At 38.1% G+C, this 17,127-nt stretch overlaps 1 protein-coding gene across 3 annotated transcripts in view; it reads left to right on the top strand.

Moving 5' to 3' along the window:
• The window catches only part of TRMT11 (tRNA methyltransferase 11 homolog), a 59,769-nt gene extending 43,054 nt beyond the window's left edge, over nucleotides 1-16,715 (top strand). For all 3 annotated transcript variants that reach the window (XM_058735181.1, XM_058735182.1, XM_058735179.1), the window contains one exon: nucleotides 16,147-16,715. In XM_058735181.1, coding sequence (XP_058591164.1) covers nucleotides 16,147-16,278 — 132 coding nt within the window. In that variant the 3' untranslated portion in view covers nucleotides 16,279-16,715. The remainder of the gene's footprint in view (nucleotides 1-16,146) is intronic.
• The last annotated feature ends 412 nt before the right edge of the window (nucleotides 16,716-17,127 follow it).

Below are 17,127 nucleotides of genomic sequence, written 5' to 3' on the forward strand. Positions count from 1 at the left end.
AGCTGAAACCAAGAGCTGAAACCATTTAACCGACTGAACCACCCAGGTGCCCCATCAGTCATTTCTATCTTAATGGCAAAATTGAGACCTGTTGTCAACAATGTCACATTTGCTTTCCTGTAAGTTTAATTTATTTAAGAAAATCTTTTTTCCAGTATTTTTTATCAGATTTATAATATTTCTCTAAGCAGTTTATTTGATACTTGGAAGAAGAAATAAAGAATGATCTAAGGATGTTTCTGACAATCTTCTACATAAAAATGATAAATAAAGGCACTCACCTTAGATATTTTTAAACCTATAAAGGCAGTGTTAATTTTTGTTTGGTTGTTTTTATTATTTTACTCTTGTCCTTTCCAAATTTATTTAAAAAAATAAGGGAAAAGCCTAATGCTCAAGTAATTTTTTGAAAGTCTTCATTTTATTTATTTTTTAAAATGTTTACTTATTTTGAGAGAGAGCATGTGTACATGTGAGTGTGGGAGTGGAGAAAGAGAATCCCAAGCAGGCTCAGACTGTCAGCACAGACCCTGACACAAGGCTCGAACTTGTGACCTGAGCCGAAATCAAGAGTCAGATGCCTAACCAGCTGAGCCACTCAGGTGCCTTGAAGCAGTCTTCACTTCATAAGATCAAATTTGATCAGTGAGTTTCACTCGTATGCAGTGTACTACAACTGAAAATACTTTGTCATGTTAAATTAATCATTTGGTTTTTAATTAATCACTTCATTTCTATGTTCTGTTTGTACGAAGAGGACTGTGTATAATTGCAGCAAGATCCTAGTCCTTTATAATGCAAGTGATGACATAAAACTGTCAAACTGTTCTCATATGCATCTAACAAATTATTCTCAGTCTTGTTCAGCGTTGTTGATTTTGGCAATGAAAGACTTAATTTTAGATTTTTACACTCTTGTGTACTGTCTCTCTGTGTTTTTGGTTTGTCACTTGTTAGGTTTAACCTCAGTTTAACTTTTGGCCTACTTAATACATTTTGTTATAAAGTGTTCTCCCTCTCCCCTTTTAGAATGTAAACAAGTTATAAATGCAAAAACTGTCTAAAGAATGTGGGTATTTTATAAAACTTTGTGTCTTTTCATTATTGACTATAGTTTTTAGACTTGCTTATTGGGCATTAGTAACAAAGAAGAAAATTTTCGCTGCCCATATTAATGAAGATGTCTGATAAGAGAAGCCATTATTCCCTGTTGATATATTCTGAAAGGGTGTGTGTATATATGTGTGTTTATATATACGTGTATATATACATTTATGTACGTATATATACATATATATACATATACATACTTGCATGTATCTATAAACACATACGTATATACAACACTTTTATGCTGCTTATTGTTTACAAAACTTTCAGATCCATTTAAGCACATTATTTTGCTAATTTTAGAGACTGGGAAGTGGCCCAGTTGAGACCAAAACTCCTCTTTGTACTTGAAATTCTTTGTCCTTTGTTATGCATCATGTTGCCTCTTTACCAAAACATGTTTCTACCTTTGGAATATGCTAAGGTTAAAAGGCAAGTACTATTGGGTGGCATATTTCTAGTTTCTTTTAAAGATCACTTTTCCTCACTGTTCATGGGGCCATGGTAGAATGTGATTTGTTTTACTAGAACTCATTTTTCCTGTTGATCCAGCATGTAGTCGATGCTGCAATATATAGTTGTGTTCACAGTGGCTGCTTCTATAAAACATTTTTCTCATACAAAACTCATTAGGAAAAGAATGCTGATTTTCAGACATGTCCAGAGCGGACCAGTGTAATAGCAGTGTCATAGTTGTATCTTCAGTGAAAGTCACCTGTAACAGCACACTGTCCGCCTTTTCTACCAGTATACTTGGACAGATGAAAGAGTACCCAAGTAGCCCATTTTGAGACTTCCTTGAAATCTTTTCTTAAACATGCAGGTTTTAAAGTCTACTCTATAGTATGTTTAAGTGTAAAAAAAAGAGTATCTTAAGTTGCCTTTGCACTAAATGGGCCATCAGGTGCCCTGTTTGTTTTGTGGTTTCTTTACCTGACATGATTGATACCTTATAGTGATTTGGGAAGTACTGAAGTATAGATAAGTTGAATTCTAGATATTATATGGACACTAGTTTAGACTAAAGTTATGTATATCAGCTGTAATTTTACAGTTAGCCAGTGTAATTCTGATGATTTAAAATAGGGAATGTTGGGAGGTCATAGTGACAGGTGCTGAGGGTTAATGTTCATTTTTTAAATTTTGGATTGAATGAAGAGTCCACTAACAGGAAGCTGATGAATGCTTCATTAATCAGAATGGAGGGTGGCCAAAACTGAGGGACTTAAGTACCAAGAAATTTTGAAGCTATGGAGAGAGAACCACTAATATAACATGTTTTAAATGAGGAAGGAAGGGAAGAGACACCAAGGTCACTTCTTTGAGAAAATGACTTAGGGATGGCTTGAAGTAGAAGAAATTAGTCTTTGCCATAAGTAGTCTACATATTAGAATGATTAATAGTGTTGCTAATCATAAACTGGTGTTTTGCTGACATAATGCTTGTGCATATTTTGTTATGCTTTATCTGTTCTCAGGATTAGTGCTGTTAGTTGTTTTGGCAGCTCTTTGAATTAAAGATGGTTTCTCCGGGCTGGCCTTTCTTTCTGAAATATTTTAGGTGTTTTTTTGTTTTTTGTTTTTTTTTCCTATCTCATGCCAGGAAAGTGGATATTTTCCTTTTGATTAGAGCTATGAAAAATTAGAGATTAGGTGTGAAGTATTTCAATCATATAATGCTTGGTAGAAAGGAGACACTACTTCATTTATCAGTGGGAAAAATAAGACCAGGTGACACTGGTAATTAGAATCTGGTAAGAATCTGGCAGTTAGACATGAACTTTAAGTCTGTATTAATAAGATACAGTGTTCATTGCCATCAAATCATATGTAAGAGAGGGGGTGGGGGGAGAAAGACCAAGAAAGAAGAGTCTTTTTAAAAATTATTTTTTGTAGTAAGAAGGAAACTATTTGGGTTATCTATAAATTATGTTTTGACTTGGTGTTTGAAGAAGGCTTGTAAAAGTAGATAAAAGCCTGGTGATGCTGCATGTCATGTTGAATTAAGTTTTAAGGACGATGGTCATCTATGTATCTCATGTTATCTTGTTCTGAATGACTTACGTTAGTTGCTAATGGTACTTTTCCTTGAATTTAAATGTTAAAGGTCATCATTTGATTTTTTTTCTTCTCTACTTCTGCAAGTAAGTGATTTTGCCAAACAAACTGGATATTTTATTAATACTCTCATAATGGTTTTAAAAATTTTTTTTTTCAACATTTTTTATTTATTTTTGGGACAGAGAGAGACAGAGCATGAACGGGGGAGGGGCAGAGAGAGAGGGAGACACAGAATCGGAAACAGGCTCCAGGCTCCGAGCCATCGGCCCAGAGCCTGACGCGGGGCTCGAACTCACGGACCGCGAGATCGTGACCTGGCTGAAGTCGGACGCTTAACCGACTGCGCCACCCAGGCGCCCCAATACTCTCATAATGGTTTTAAATTGTTTCTGGTAAACCAAGAAAAAGCAAAAGTTTATCCCCTACCTGCTCCAGGAAGGTAATCATTTAAGATATCTGGATTCTAGGATATGTCTCTTTTATTTGCAGGAAAAAGCAGTTCTCTAAAGGTAGAGAGAGCATCTGCCATTATGCTCTGACTATAATGATCATATTTTCAAGCTATGACAGTAAAACAGTTTTTAACATACTGATATTATATTATAGAATCTTAGCAATCAGTTGCAAAATACAATCTGGGAGTCCTAAGGTATGAATGGTTTAGGGAAATGGGAAATTTATGTGTGGAATCTGCATGATCCTCTGGCTTCCTTTAAAATTGGTGAATGGCAATTATAGTTGGTATTTTGTGTGTGTGTGTGTGTGTGTGTGTGTGTGTGTGTGTGTGTATTTTTTATCCTCTATTATATGCGTAACTTAGAATTATCTTCCTAGTGGTTTTCAAATTCAAACATGAACATACATCTTCTTCCCTCCCCATGACCCACGAGGAATACAACTGTGAGATTTTCAACATATTTTTTTGCCTAAAACCTTAGTGTGCAGTTTAATGAGTAATTATAAAGTGAACATCTGTGTAACCACCACCAAGGTTAGGGTTAAACAGCAGTCAGCACCTCTATTTCTGATCCTAAACACCTCGCTTGCAGGTATAACCACTAATCTGACTAGTATGGTAATCACTTTCTTGCTTTCCATCATACTATCACTAGTATTGAAATGATCCATAAGCCAAGTAATTTTGCTTTTTTTTTGATCTTTACATAAATGCATATGTATTTTTGTTAATTTTTCTCATAATGGCTTGTGACAATTTAAAAAAGTCAGCTAGGAGAAGAATAGTCTCCAGTTTAAAGTGGAAGAGTATGTGTGTGCATGCCAATGCATATTTTGCTCTATTTTTCATCCTTTGCTACTGACTTACTTAGTTTTTATTAAGTATTTTAGATATAGTAACTAGTAAGTTGTCATAACATTTTTATCTGGTGTGTTGGCCCTGTATTATTTTAACATTCGAAGTTAAGTTTTGAATTTTATAAAGTTAATGTATTTTTAGTGGTAGGCATGTAGAAACTACTTAGAGACTCCTAGGTGGCTCAGTTGGTTAGGTGTCCAACTTTGGCTCAGATCATGATCTCGCAGTTCACAAGTTTGAGCCCCATGTCAGCCTCTGTGCTGACAGCTCAGAGCCTGGAGCCTGCTTTGGATTCTGTGTCTCCCTCTCTCTCTGCCCCTCCCCTGCTCATACTCTGTCTCTCTCTCCTTGTCTCAGAAATAAATAAACATTAAACAGTTTTTTTAAATAAAAAAAAGTACATATAGGGCTGTATCATCCTAATAGCTTAAATATCCATGATGGTCTTTTTACAGTTAGAAAGAAGTTATGTGTTGAGTGCCGGATATCAAAGTTGAATCATTAAATGTTACTCATTTTCAGAACTCAGTGAATATTTTAATATGGATTAAAGTATTTTAATAGACTTTAGGTAACTTAATATCTTGCAAAGTAATGAAATTTTTTACAAGTACAGATTATATATGAATACCTAATTTAGGGATGAAGATTTCCAACCTTACCTTGTTCCCATTAAGAATAATGTTAGAGGTTTTTCTTAATAGTATTGGATGCCAGACTTTTGACCTGCTTGTCCTTGGTTTGGAAATGGCCTAGTGCTGTTTATAGTTGTATAACTTTAGCACAAGTGGTTTCTATAGCTACTGTCCAGTACCAGATGTAGAACAGTGGGAAGCTTTGATAAGGGGAGCAGGATTTTTAAACAAAAGCCGGACATGGGTAATTACCCCGAAGCTGAACTGAGGCCTGTTAGATTCAACACTGTCATTTACCTTTCATTTAACTCTACTGATTACAAGAAAGGAAATCTACCCAATGTTTTTCTCTTCCATCTCTTTGCTTTCTTCCTCTCACCTTATGTAAGAATGTGTATCATAGCTTTAATCTGTTTCAGGAATACAGGAGTGAGTCTTTCTTGACAAAATCAGATGAGCATTGTTAGTTTGGTGGCTTTCACTATGATGACAGCATTGTTGGTTTTCACTGATCATAGAATAAGTTTCATAAGCCATTTGTACTCTGTTGTTTGCAATGAAACTGCTGTTTTGTATAAACTACTGTCACTCTGAGAATATAAATGGCTTAAGGTTAATACTAGTGAGGTAGAAGAAATCATTATCTCATTATCAGGAACTGTCAGTAAGTAAAAGGACAACTTGAACCTAACCTGTAATTATAATAGAAGCCATTTGGATTTCTTCTGAATGGCTGTAGAACTTCTGCAATTTCATCTCCAAACTCACACTTTTCTAGGGGAAATCCCTTATTTTTAAATGGTAATGTTATACATTGATGATTACCTCTCAGTTATTTTCATCAAAGTTTGGGGGTTTCTATAAAAGTAACTCTTTTGGCAGTAAAAGGACACAGTGAGAGAGAACTTTGGCTTTACTCAGAATGTGGATGGGGATGGTGTGAGAGGTAAAGTTAGGGGATTGTTTATAGTAGAGGATGGTGGGGCAAGGAAGTTGAGGAAACTCATGCCTGATGACTCATTGTTTCTCTGTAATGGAGGAGGTTTTAAGTTTTTGCTCGGAGTGAATAAACATAGTAATCTAAGGTCTTGAGGACAGGTGAAATTTTGGAAAAGGTGCTGTCAGAAATTAGTAAGAAAACTGTGCCTTTTAATGATTTTTATATTCATGTACTTCTCATATTTTTGTATGTTTTCTTTTCTGGACTTGATTACATGTTCCCTAAGGGGAAAGCCCTGGCTTTCATCACTCGGCCTGTGTTTATGGGACCATTTGTGTAAGGTGATGAGGCTAAAGAGACTAAGTCATAGTCCTTATCCTTAGAGTACTTGCACAGTGAGAGAAGTGGTCACCCAACCCATCCCAATCTCATATGTTCGGTTCTGTAGTGACCTGTGCGAGGTGCTATGTGAACACCGGAGAGCATCTACCTGAGGAAATGGTGCTTGTCAAGAGATGAAGCCAGTTGGGGTGCCTGGGAGGCTCCGACTTTGGCTCAGGTCATGATCTCAAGGTTTGCAAGTTCGAGCCCCACATCGGGCTCTGTGCTGACAGCATGGAACCCGCTTCAGATCCTGTTTCCCTCTCTCTCTGCCCTCCCCTGCTCATTCTCTCTCTCTCTCAAAAATAAATAACATCAAAAAAAAAAAAAAAGAGAGAGAGAGAGAGAGGAAGCCAACATTTTAAGCAAAGGTACAGAGGCATGAGAGGGGTTGTGGACCATTCAGGGAGCCCTGAAGTATTTTAGCACGACTGAAATAGTAAGTATTTGGGGGAGGAATGGTTGGAGCGGAAGTTGAAAACCAAAGAATGCTTAGTGTTGAAGGTCTTTACATACTAAAGAACTTCAAGTTGATCCTTTTGGTGATGGCAAGCCCATGAAGGATGTTAGGAGAGTGGCAGAAGTTCGTGTTTTATGAAAGTCACCTGGGCTTTAATATGCAGGTGAGTTTGAGTTGTGGAAAGATAACCTGTGGTAGCAATGTAGAGGCTTCTGACATGGTGGTGCAAAGATGATGGAGCTGTAAACTAAGAAGGGTAGAAGTGGAGATTGTAGAGGAGTTAATAGAATTAAGAGTTTGGAGGGAGGTAGATATGACAGAATTTGATTACTGATTGTATAATTGGGCTGAGGGCAACCAGAGTTAAGATAGCGTCCAGAAATCTGGCTTGAGATGAGTGGATGATAGTTTTCCTGCATTTTTTTCCCCCTTTCACATGAGGACAGTGCTTTCCTGGGCTATTGAAAATAGTCTCCCAACTGGTTTCCCTGCTTCTGTGATTTCTCCTGCTGTTATATTTCCTATGCAGTAGCCAGAGGATCTTTAAGAATGTAAATAGGTAAGCTCTTACCTGTGATCTCATGACACATTGGTAGTGTGTCTGACTCCAGAATGTAAATAGATAATGGAGCTCCCCTGCTTAAAAGTCATCAATGACTTTCTGTGGAATTTAAAATAAAATTCAGAATCTTTCACATAACCTTCAAGGCCAGCCTGATCTATTTCTGGCTTGTCTCAGCCATTTCATTGTGTGTCACCTTCGCTTTAGTGTACCAGGCCTTAGCCACACTGGCCTGTTTTCAGTTCCCAGAATGTATTTATCTCTTTTTAGTTTCAGAGTCCTCTCACATTGTGTTTCCTCTCTTATGCCCTCTCACCTGAGACTCTTAGGTCTCAGATAAATGTTCCTTCCTTAGGGAAGCTTTTTTTGTCCATACTCTTCACCCCACCTTCACCCCATCTAGCTGGGTGTCTCATATTATGGTAACTCTTCCCAGTGTTTAATCAGTTTGTAAGTATATGTTTGGGCAGACAGTCTTTAATGTCTGTCTTCTACTAGCATATAAGCCCTGTGAATTCACAGATCTTGCCTGTTTTGCTCAACTCAACAAATACTTAATGAATAGTAATTGTTCAGGGATTATTTGAGGCCCTTCTAGAATAAAAACAATCCAATTCAGCAATATTTAAATCATCCATTTGAAGGAAGAGAAAGAACAGTTATGGCTAACTAAAAGTTTTCTCTTTGAAAGTACATGGGATTTTGTCATTACCCTGACATCACTCTTCAAAAATCAGTGTTACAAAAACATTTCAGTCCCCTGGTACCTAGGCTTCATTTCTCACGAGAAACAAACCAAAAAAGCAGCCGAATCACCATATTGTGGAAAATCCTTACACCTTCCTGCTGTTTGCGGAGGAGATGATAACAAAGAATGGCAAGTTTCGGGGAGAAAGCACTAACTAGAAGGGTAGTGTTACCTATGTGGACTTCTCAGTGAAGAAACTTTAGTTCCTTTAAAGTCTGAGCAGTTTGGGGCGCCTGGGTGGCGCAGTCGGTTAAGCGTCCGACTTCAGCCAGGTCACGATCTCGCGGTCCGTGAGTTCGAGCCCCGCGTCGGGCTCTGGGCTGACGGCTCGGAGCCTGGAGCCTGCTTCCGGTTCTGTGTCTCCCTCTCTCTCTGACCCTCCCCCGTTCATGCTCTGTCTCTCTCTGTCTCAAAAATAAATAAACGTTAAAAAAGAAAAAATAAATAAAGTGTGAGCAGTTTGTGAGGCTCCGTTTGAGAAATACTCTTACATGTGTGTATTCTCAGTATAATTCAGGGTGTCATTAGTTCCATTTAAAGTGTCCATTTCAAAAGTTACTGCAAAACATACAATTTTGTTTTCTTGAGAATTTGTTCCCATTTACATTAACATTAATTGTAAGTAGCTGAAGTACTTTCAATGTCTTTAGCCTTTTGATGTAGAGTTGTAAAAAATAATTAACTTGAATAAGGATTAACTTGAACAATGTCTAGTTTATGTACTTTTTCTTTCTTTTATTAGAGAATAATTTGCAGTTCTAGGTCGGGCATAGATGACAAAGTGATACATTTTAGAATCACCAAAGAGGATATGTATTTCTATATTTCCACATCATTCTTTAAAAAACGAAACGGTGTGGATAAATGCTGATGTTACCTGAAGTAAAATGGCCATCCCGATCATGTTGGTGCTCTGTGACTGTAGGTGTTTACAGCAAGCAGAACTCACAAACAGTGAGGGACTGACTGTCAGCTGGGCTTTAAGCTGCCATTTACCCACATTAGGAAGTACTCTAGAGAAGGCTTTACCTACTTCAGCCAGCAGAGGGCAGTGTACACATAAAAGTACACTACCAGTTGTAAGTCTTCCTTTGGTTTCTTTGGCAAGTGTGTTAAAATTCTTCAAGTGGTTTATGTTTAGAATTAGCAGTACTGATAGGACAGGAAATTGGTTGGGTGGGACAGTGGTTAAAGGGGTTCTGTCTAAAAGTTTAGATCAGAAATATGTGCTACCATAATGTTGCTGTTCTGTGAGGAATGTCTTCTAAATGTCAAGTTCCATTTTGAATGACCCACTGATCTACCATGTGGGAAGTTAACTCTTTAGCCATTGTTTTGATATAATTTCCACTAAAAAAAGAAGTGTAATGGAAAAAGCATGGGCTTTGAAGTCTGGTCCAGGCTACAGTTCTACAAATGCTCCTTACTGGCTTATCGGTGGCAGATTATTTAAACTCTTTCAGCCTCCATTTCCTTATCTGCAAAATTTAGATAACAATCTTCTAGGAAAAGATGCAAAAAATAATTCACTTTTGTAAAACACATAGTTGTAAATATAAGTTATTTCTTGAATCAGAATTTGTGTATTGTCATATTTATGCTGTTTGTCTTACAGGGTTAAGTGATAGGTCTGAAAGCAGTATATTTCCATTATGTAGCCATCTGAGACTAGTACAAATTTTCCTGTAGAAACTCTGTTATAAAAAATGATATGTTCAATAAGGGGCTAATATATAAAGTATATAAAGAACTTCTATAGCTCAACACCAAAAAACAAAACAACAAAACAAAACAAAACGAAAAAAACAAAATGCAAGCAATCTGATTAAAAATGGGCAGAGGACCTGAATACACATTTTCCAAAGAAGACATACAGATGGCCACCAGACACATGAAAAGATGTTCAACATCACTAATTTTCAGGGAAATGCAAATCGAAACCACAATGAGATATCACCTCACACCAGTCAGAATGGCTAGTATCAAAAAGACAAGAAATAACAAGTGTTGGTGAGGATGTGGAGAAACGGGACCCCTTGTGCTCTGTTGGTAGGGATGTAAATTGGTGCAACCACTGTGGAAAACAATATGGAGGTTCCTCACAAAATTAAAAATAGGAATACCGTATGATCCAATAATCCCACCACTGGGTATTTACCTGAAGAAAACAAAAACAAATTTGAAAAGTATATGCAACCCCTGTGTTTATTGTAGCATTATTTACAATAACCAAGACACGGAAGCAATCTGACAGTCCATCAATAGATGAACGAATAAAGAAGATATATATGCACAATGGATAGCCATAAGAAAGGATGAGATCTTGCCATTTGTGAACAACATAGATGGACCTAGAGGGTATCATGCTAAGTGAAATAGGTCAGAGACAAACGCTATATGATTTCATTTATACGTTGAATCCAAAAAACAAATATACAAAGTGGTGGTTACCAGAGGGGAAGTGGGTGGGGGGATGAGCAAAATAGGTGAAGGGGATTAAGAAGTACAAACTTCTAGTTATAAGTAAGAGATAGCAGTGAGGACGTGTACAGTGTGGGGAGTATACTCAATAATATTGTTAATGTTTTGTGGTAACTGATGGTGACTACACTTAATGTGATGAGCATTGAGTAATACATGGAATTGCTGAATCAGTGTGTTGTACACCTGAAACTCTTGCACCTGAAACCTGAAACACCTGAAACTGTATATACACTGTGCTTCAATAATAAAATTTTTAAAATGGTGAGTGTCTAAAACATAGTGTAATCAATAATCTTAATAATTTATTCATATCTCCTGTAACTACTAACCTACTAGTAGGTTACTACTAACTACTAATTAAATTTGGGAAAGGTAATCTGTAATCATTCACTGCCATAGTTTTCTCTCTGGGCATTTCCTAATTCTTTGTGTGTTTTTATTTTCCATGAAGCATTTCTGGCTTACTAAAAATTGGCAGGACTCAGACTTTATGCTACTTAGGTGATGTAATGACTGATAGCGATAGGCAGGTTTGAAAGTGTTAGAGAAACCAGAAGTCAGACACTGTCGCAAGCTTGAGTTATGAGGGACATCAATGGTTGTGTTGCTTGAGGATACTCTTCTCCTTTTAAGTAAACACTTTGGACCTTCGAGATACGGAGTTGAAAAAAAATCTGCAGATATTCTTGGTTGAGATGGGCAGGGAATGTGAATAGAGAAGAGTCATGAAAAGGTGATGAAAAATATGTAGAGTTGAATATCATCATCTCAAGTGTGAGCCCTGATAAACTAAAGATAGGATGAAAGAGAAAAAAGAAAAAAAACCTACCGAGTTTGCCATTTTCTTCAGCGTCAAGGTAACTTAAATTCTGAGCAGTTGCAAATAGTATATTTTTTATGGAAAGGGTATATTTTAAGTGTGTATTACTCATAGGTATATGATACTTACATGTCTGATATAATATGTGGTAGACTATAGATACACTAAATGTTTCATATGGAACATTTATGAACCATGACTTTTCCACTTAGGTGAAAACGGTAGCCCAAGTCCCTGGAGTGTCTCGCTTACCCTGAAGCGGGACTTAGGCTGCTCGCTACTGGAACGGCTATTCCCAGATCTCTGACTGCACAAGGGATTTGGAATTTTTGGGTTCTCCAGGAGTTTTTGTTCCAAATGTTTTATTTCACAATCAGCCTTGTAGAAGGAGGCATTCCAGCACAGGACCCATACACATTCCTTATACCAATTATTCCCTACTCCCTGAGAGATAAAGATGAATAGGGATTTTTTCCCCCCTCCAGAGGTTGCATTTCTAAGGTTATAGACGTTCCTAACTTTTCCAGTAGCACATATTTCTCTGCCACTGGGTCTCTGTACCACTGAACACAAGGTCTGTTAGGAGCTTATTTTACTTTTACTCTATTCTGAGGAAATCTTGTGATCTAAACTACCCAGATAAGTATGTCATAGGTAGTATATGTTTTCTTGATAGCCATTAATTAGTATAGGTTTTAATTACCGCTATGGGATCTTCCAGGCTCCTGCTGTTCATTTCCATTCCCTTACTCTGATCATCATATTCTCTGCTCTTTATCACCAGTTTGTCTTTTTTATATCCTTTAGGTCAAAGGCCAGCTGTTTGGTTAAGCTGTCTCGTTGGTCTGTGAGGAACCCTATCTCCCACTGTGTTTCAGCTTTTGTGTTCTGTACGCCCTGCTTCCTCAGGTGCACTGCGTCCTTGGCAGCATTGTTGTCTAGGCCCATTACCAGTTGAGTCAGTCTCCAGCCCGTCCTCAGCTGCCTACTGAGCCCGAATGCTGGAATCTATCTTATCCTCCTCACCACTGCGTGCTCCAGAACATTCCCCAAAGTAGTCTGCCATGCATTTCAACATAGAGGTGGTGGTGCATGGCCTGGAGGCGTCACAGGGAGAAGAGAAGACAGAAGGCAGAGCTGGGAAGGACCTCACTGCCAGCTGGTGTTGTGATTCCTCCTGTGTGGGAGAGGAAACTGAGAGGACGTTCAGCAAACTGATGTGCAGTTGAGTCCAACTCCCAGACATTAAGGGGAAAGCCTCAGAATTGGGGAATGTTCGAACCCATGTGGATTTTAACCAGGAATGCTGGCACATTAGATTTGCATTTTAACAAGTTGAGTTTAGTCTCAGTATGGAAAATAGACTGGAGAGGGAGCCACTGGAGAGAGGGCAACTGACCATTGAGGGGAAAAAAAGGAGAGATGAGGAAGTTTAGATGCCAGTACTGGAGTTGTGGGTGAAGAGAAGTGGATTTGAGACATTTAGGGTGGAGAATCAAAGATTTTTGGACTGACTGAATGTGACAGGAAAAGGGAGAGGCATTTGACCCAGGCTTCTGATTTCCTTGTCTAGGTAGAGAGTGATGCAGGGAGCTGTGGGGAGGAGTAAAGCAGCAGGAGATGTCGACAATCTGGACAGAGTTTTAAATAGCCAAGCAACATTTCTGCCAGGAGTGAGCTAGTGTGGCTCAGGAAGTAGACAGGTTTTCTAGTGATCTTTCTTGATAGAAGGACAGAAGTTGGAGGGTAGTTGAATGGCATGTCCCTTCCTTTCAGATGACCCTTCAGTCAGACTTTTGATGAAAGTTGAAATGCACAAGCCAAGGTTAAATGCTGGAATGTTGTTCTGTATTGCTGCTGCCCCGCGTACAGTCCTGAGATGTGGACCAGACCGGAGTCCTCCTCTGAAGTCCACTGTGCCCCTTGGGGGTATGGTATCCCTCAGGCATCCTCGTGGCTCCTTATTTGTCCTCCTGCTATAAAGATTTTGTGTCATTGAAATAATCCTCTTAGTGGCCAGAACGAAGTTAATAGTACTTCTGATCTAGTTCTGTTGCTTTGTGGGTAGGCCGCTTAGCTATCAAAGCCTTAGTTTATCGCCTATTTATTGCCAGAGATACTCCTTTTTTTTTTTTTTTTTTAATTTTTTTTTTCCAACGTTTTTTTATTTATTTTTGGGACAGAGAGAGACAGACAGAGCATGAACGGGGGAGGGGCAGAGAGAGAGGGAGACACAGAATCGGAAACAGGCTCCAGGCTCTGAGCCATCAGCCCAGAGCCCGACGCGGGGCTCGAACTCACGGACCGCAAGATCGTGACCTGGCTGAAGTCGGACGCTTAACCGACTGCGCCACCCAGGCGCCCCAGAGATACTCCTTCTTGAGTTGAGGAAAAAGTTAACTCTTGGAGAAAACCTCATTATGTTATAGTTAAGAGTATGGTATCAGGGGTCAAATGGACCTGTGTTTAAATCCTAACTCTGCCACTTACCAGCTCTGTTATCTTGGGCCTGTACTCTATAATTCCTCAGCCGTAAGGGATGTTAATAGTGTACTTATCTCTTAGAGCAGATGAGTTTATATTAGGTAGTTCATATAAAACATTTGTGTAGTTTGGGGCCCATAATAAATATCTAGTAAATGCCATGTTTCATTAGGTGTTCGTTAATTATGTACCTACAGGTTGATCTGATAGACTTTATCTTTCATCTTTTGCAAATTACATAGCCTGGAGTTAGTAACCATTGGCATGTTTTCATGTGCTTGCAGAAGTATGTAATGTACTTAGTGTCATAAAATTTAAGTAGCTACCTATTTTCTAAATTTGGTACTCCACCTTTATTCTTATGGTTTATGTTTTTTTGATAAGCAAGAAGGCATAAAGGTTAAGGGCTCAAAATTTGAATCTTGTTTATTTTTACTCGAGTCGTGTGACCTTGGGCAGGTTAGTTAACCTTTCTGTGCCTCAGTTTCCTCATCTGTAAAATGGAGACAATTACAGTACTGTTCTTACACAGTTATTGTAAGGATTGAATAAGTCAGTGTATATAAACTACTTGGAACAGTGCCTGCACGTAAGTAGCCCTATACCTCTTCTTATTGGGTTACGCAGTTAAAGTGCCTCAGGCATGGTAGTTTTTCTGCTTGTGCCGAGAAGCACAAGTTGTAACTTTTTACAATCTTATAGGGTAGTATTTTCTGTACAATAATCCCCTTCAGAGCTTGCGGAAGTACTCAGCAAATGGGGAGCTAGTGTGCACAGCAGGAGTGTGGGAAAGGGGTTCCAGTCCAAGGCGATGGGCTGACAATACAGGTTGTCCCACCTTCTTCCTGAGACCATGAAAAAGATAATAAAGACACCCACAAGAGAATGAAGCCTTCACAGCAAAGAGAGCAAGAGAAATGAACCGACAAAATTCCTAGGAACAGAGTGCGTTCAGAATCCAATGGATACGTGAAATGGAACCCCGCAGGCTGCGGCACAGAATGGCGGAAGGGGACCACAATGAAGGCCTTTTTTCTTTTCCTTTTTTTAATGAATCAGGAAATCTGGACATGTTTAATAGTTTGGATTTTGTGTGATTTAAAAAGAAATTCTCTGACAAAATAGTTTCTGAATAAACAAATCAGCCGACATAATTTTATTTTGGCTACACCTAGGCTTTATTAAGTATTAGGTATGAAGAAGAGGATGAAGATACTCATTTCATACAGGAATAAGGAAAAATATAAAAATATATGAAGATTGTTATATTCCAGATATATTTGTAGATATCATTCTGATACCGAAACCAGGATAAAAAATTAGGCTTCATATTTTCGAATTATGTCTTTATATCTGTTCTCAAAATCACATCAATTTACATGCAATAGAATTTGATTTTACAGTACATAGGAAGAGAGATTTTATTTCTAATTAGATTTTTTTTCACAGTTTGAGATGACTAGTGAAATTGAATGGGAAGATTAATTAGCCCTCAATTTTCTAAGCTGAAATATAACCTTCCGACCCAGATTTCTATTTCCAGTGTCCAAACATCCGTCTGAGCGCTAGTCCTTACCTGCCTCTGAAGTCTGAGAGTGTGGAAATCGCTTGTTTAACTTTTATCTTCATCTACTGTGGTAAAGTTGCCAGAAATAGTTTACGTCATGAACTGAATATGGTTTTGCCTCCAAATAGTTTTCTCTATCTGTAGGACATTACATAAATCACTGCTGTTAAGTATCTCTGGAGTGGAAGCTTCCATGTGTGAGGATTCTTACTGTCATGGGTGATTTCAGTTTCGGCTGAACTGTGGATCTGAAGATGTATGTGGTTGTCTGAACTTGTGTTGCCTGGGGCTGTTCTCTGTGCCCTCCCTGGATCTCTGTTTTCCCAGTGAAAGTATTTGCTCTCTTTGTGCAGAGGGTTGTTGTACAGATCACACAAAGTGAAGCAGTTGAGAACACTGTTGGATACCCAAGCAGGATACAGATATAGAATGGTGGTGTATTTCTAATTCAGATAATAAAGAAAAACAAACATGCACCAGAGAGCGGGATTTTGCTTAAAGTAAATGGCTGCTTTGGTTTCAAGCTAACTAAAGAAATAACTCAAACATCTTTGTTTTTTATATTTTCCAACCAACCAGAACCGGGACCAGTATTCACATCTGTTAAGTGATCACTTTCTCCCATACCAAGGTCATAATTCCTTCCGTGAGAAATATTTCAGTGGCGTAACAAAAAGAATTGCCAAGGAAGAGAAATGTAGCCAAGAGTGAAAATGAAGATTTTGACAATGGAAAAAGACTAAGGATTTAACAGAAAAGACATCTGGATGTGAACTTCCATGTATGATATAGAAAACATATACTGTTTTAAATACTTTTATATAACGAAATGCTACAAAGTAAATTGAACAATTCTTTTACAATTAGCTTTGTTTTATAGACTGTTTTGTCGTATGTAGTCTTTGGAACCATATTTAATTTATATTTGTACTTTGAAGTATTATGGAAATTGAAAACAGTTATATTTTTGTTAATTAATTTGCAAGGGGAACTGATACTGTTGACTTTTTAAACAGATACTTGCCAGATATGTTACAAGCAGTTAACCATGGTTGAGAATTTATTCGTTTAGTAGGTTTGTTTAATTTGGTTTCTGATTGTAATTGATTTACAGTGCCACTAATAAAGTTTACTGAGGATCCCTAAAATGGTGGTGTATTTGGTGCTTTTGGGGAAGGGGGATGTGATGAAGGAAATGAATTTTTATTTATAAGTTCCAGACTAGTATGTAATGATAGCATAACGGTGATGAGAGGAAAGGCTAAGACCTGGCAACCTGAAAAGCTCCCCAACTCCTTGAGGCCTGTCCACATCTGAAGCTCGTCTGTACCTTGGACTTGCTCCTGCATTCCTAGAACTTGACTGTTGGTCAAGTTAACTACCCACAATTTTTGGTTTAGAAAGTAACCAATAGTTAAAAGCAGTAACAACAACACAAATCCTTGATGGTTCCCTAATGGTATTAGGCCTAATCAGAGCTCTTTGAAATAGAAGCTATATTTTTCTTGAAGGAGAAACTTTGCTGAGTCTACAGTGTGTCCATCATGAAAATATCTTGTT

Source organism: Neofelis nebulosa, chromosome 6 (genome assembly GCF_028018385.1).
Source record: "Neofelis nebulosa isolate mNeoNeb1 chromosome 6, mNeoNeb1.pri, whole genome shotgun sequence".
Classification (NCBI taxonomy): Eukaryota; Metazoa; Chordata; class Mammalia; order Carnivora; family Felidae; genus Neofelis; species Neofelis nebulosa.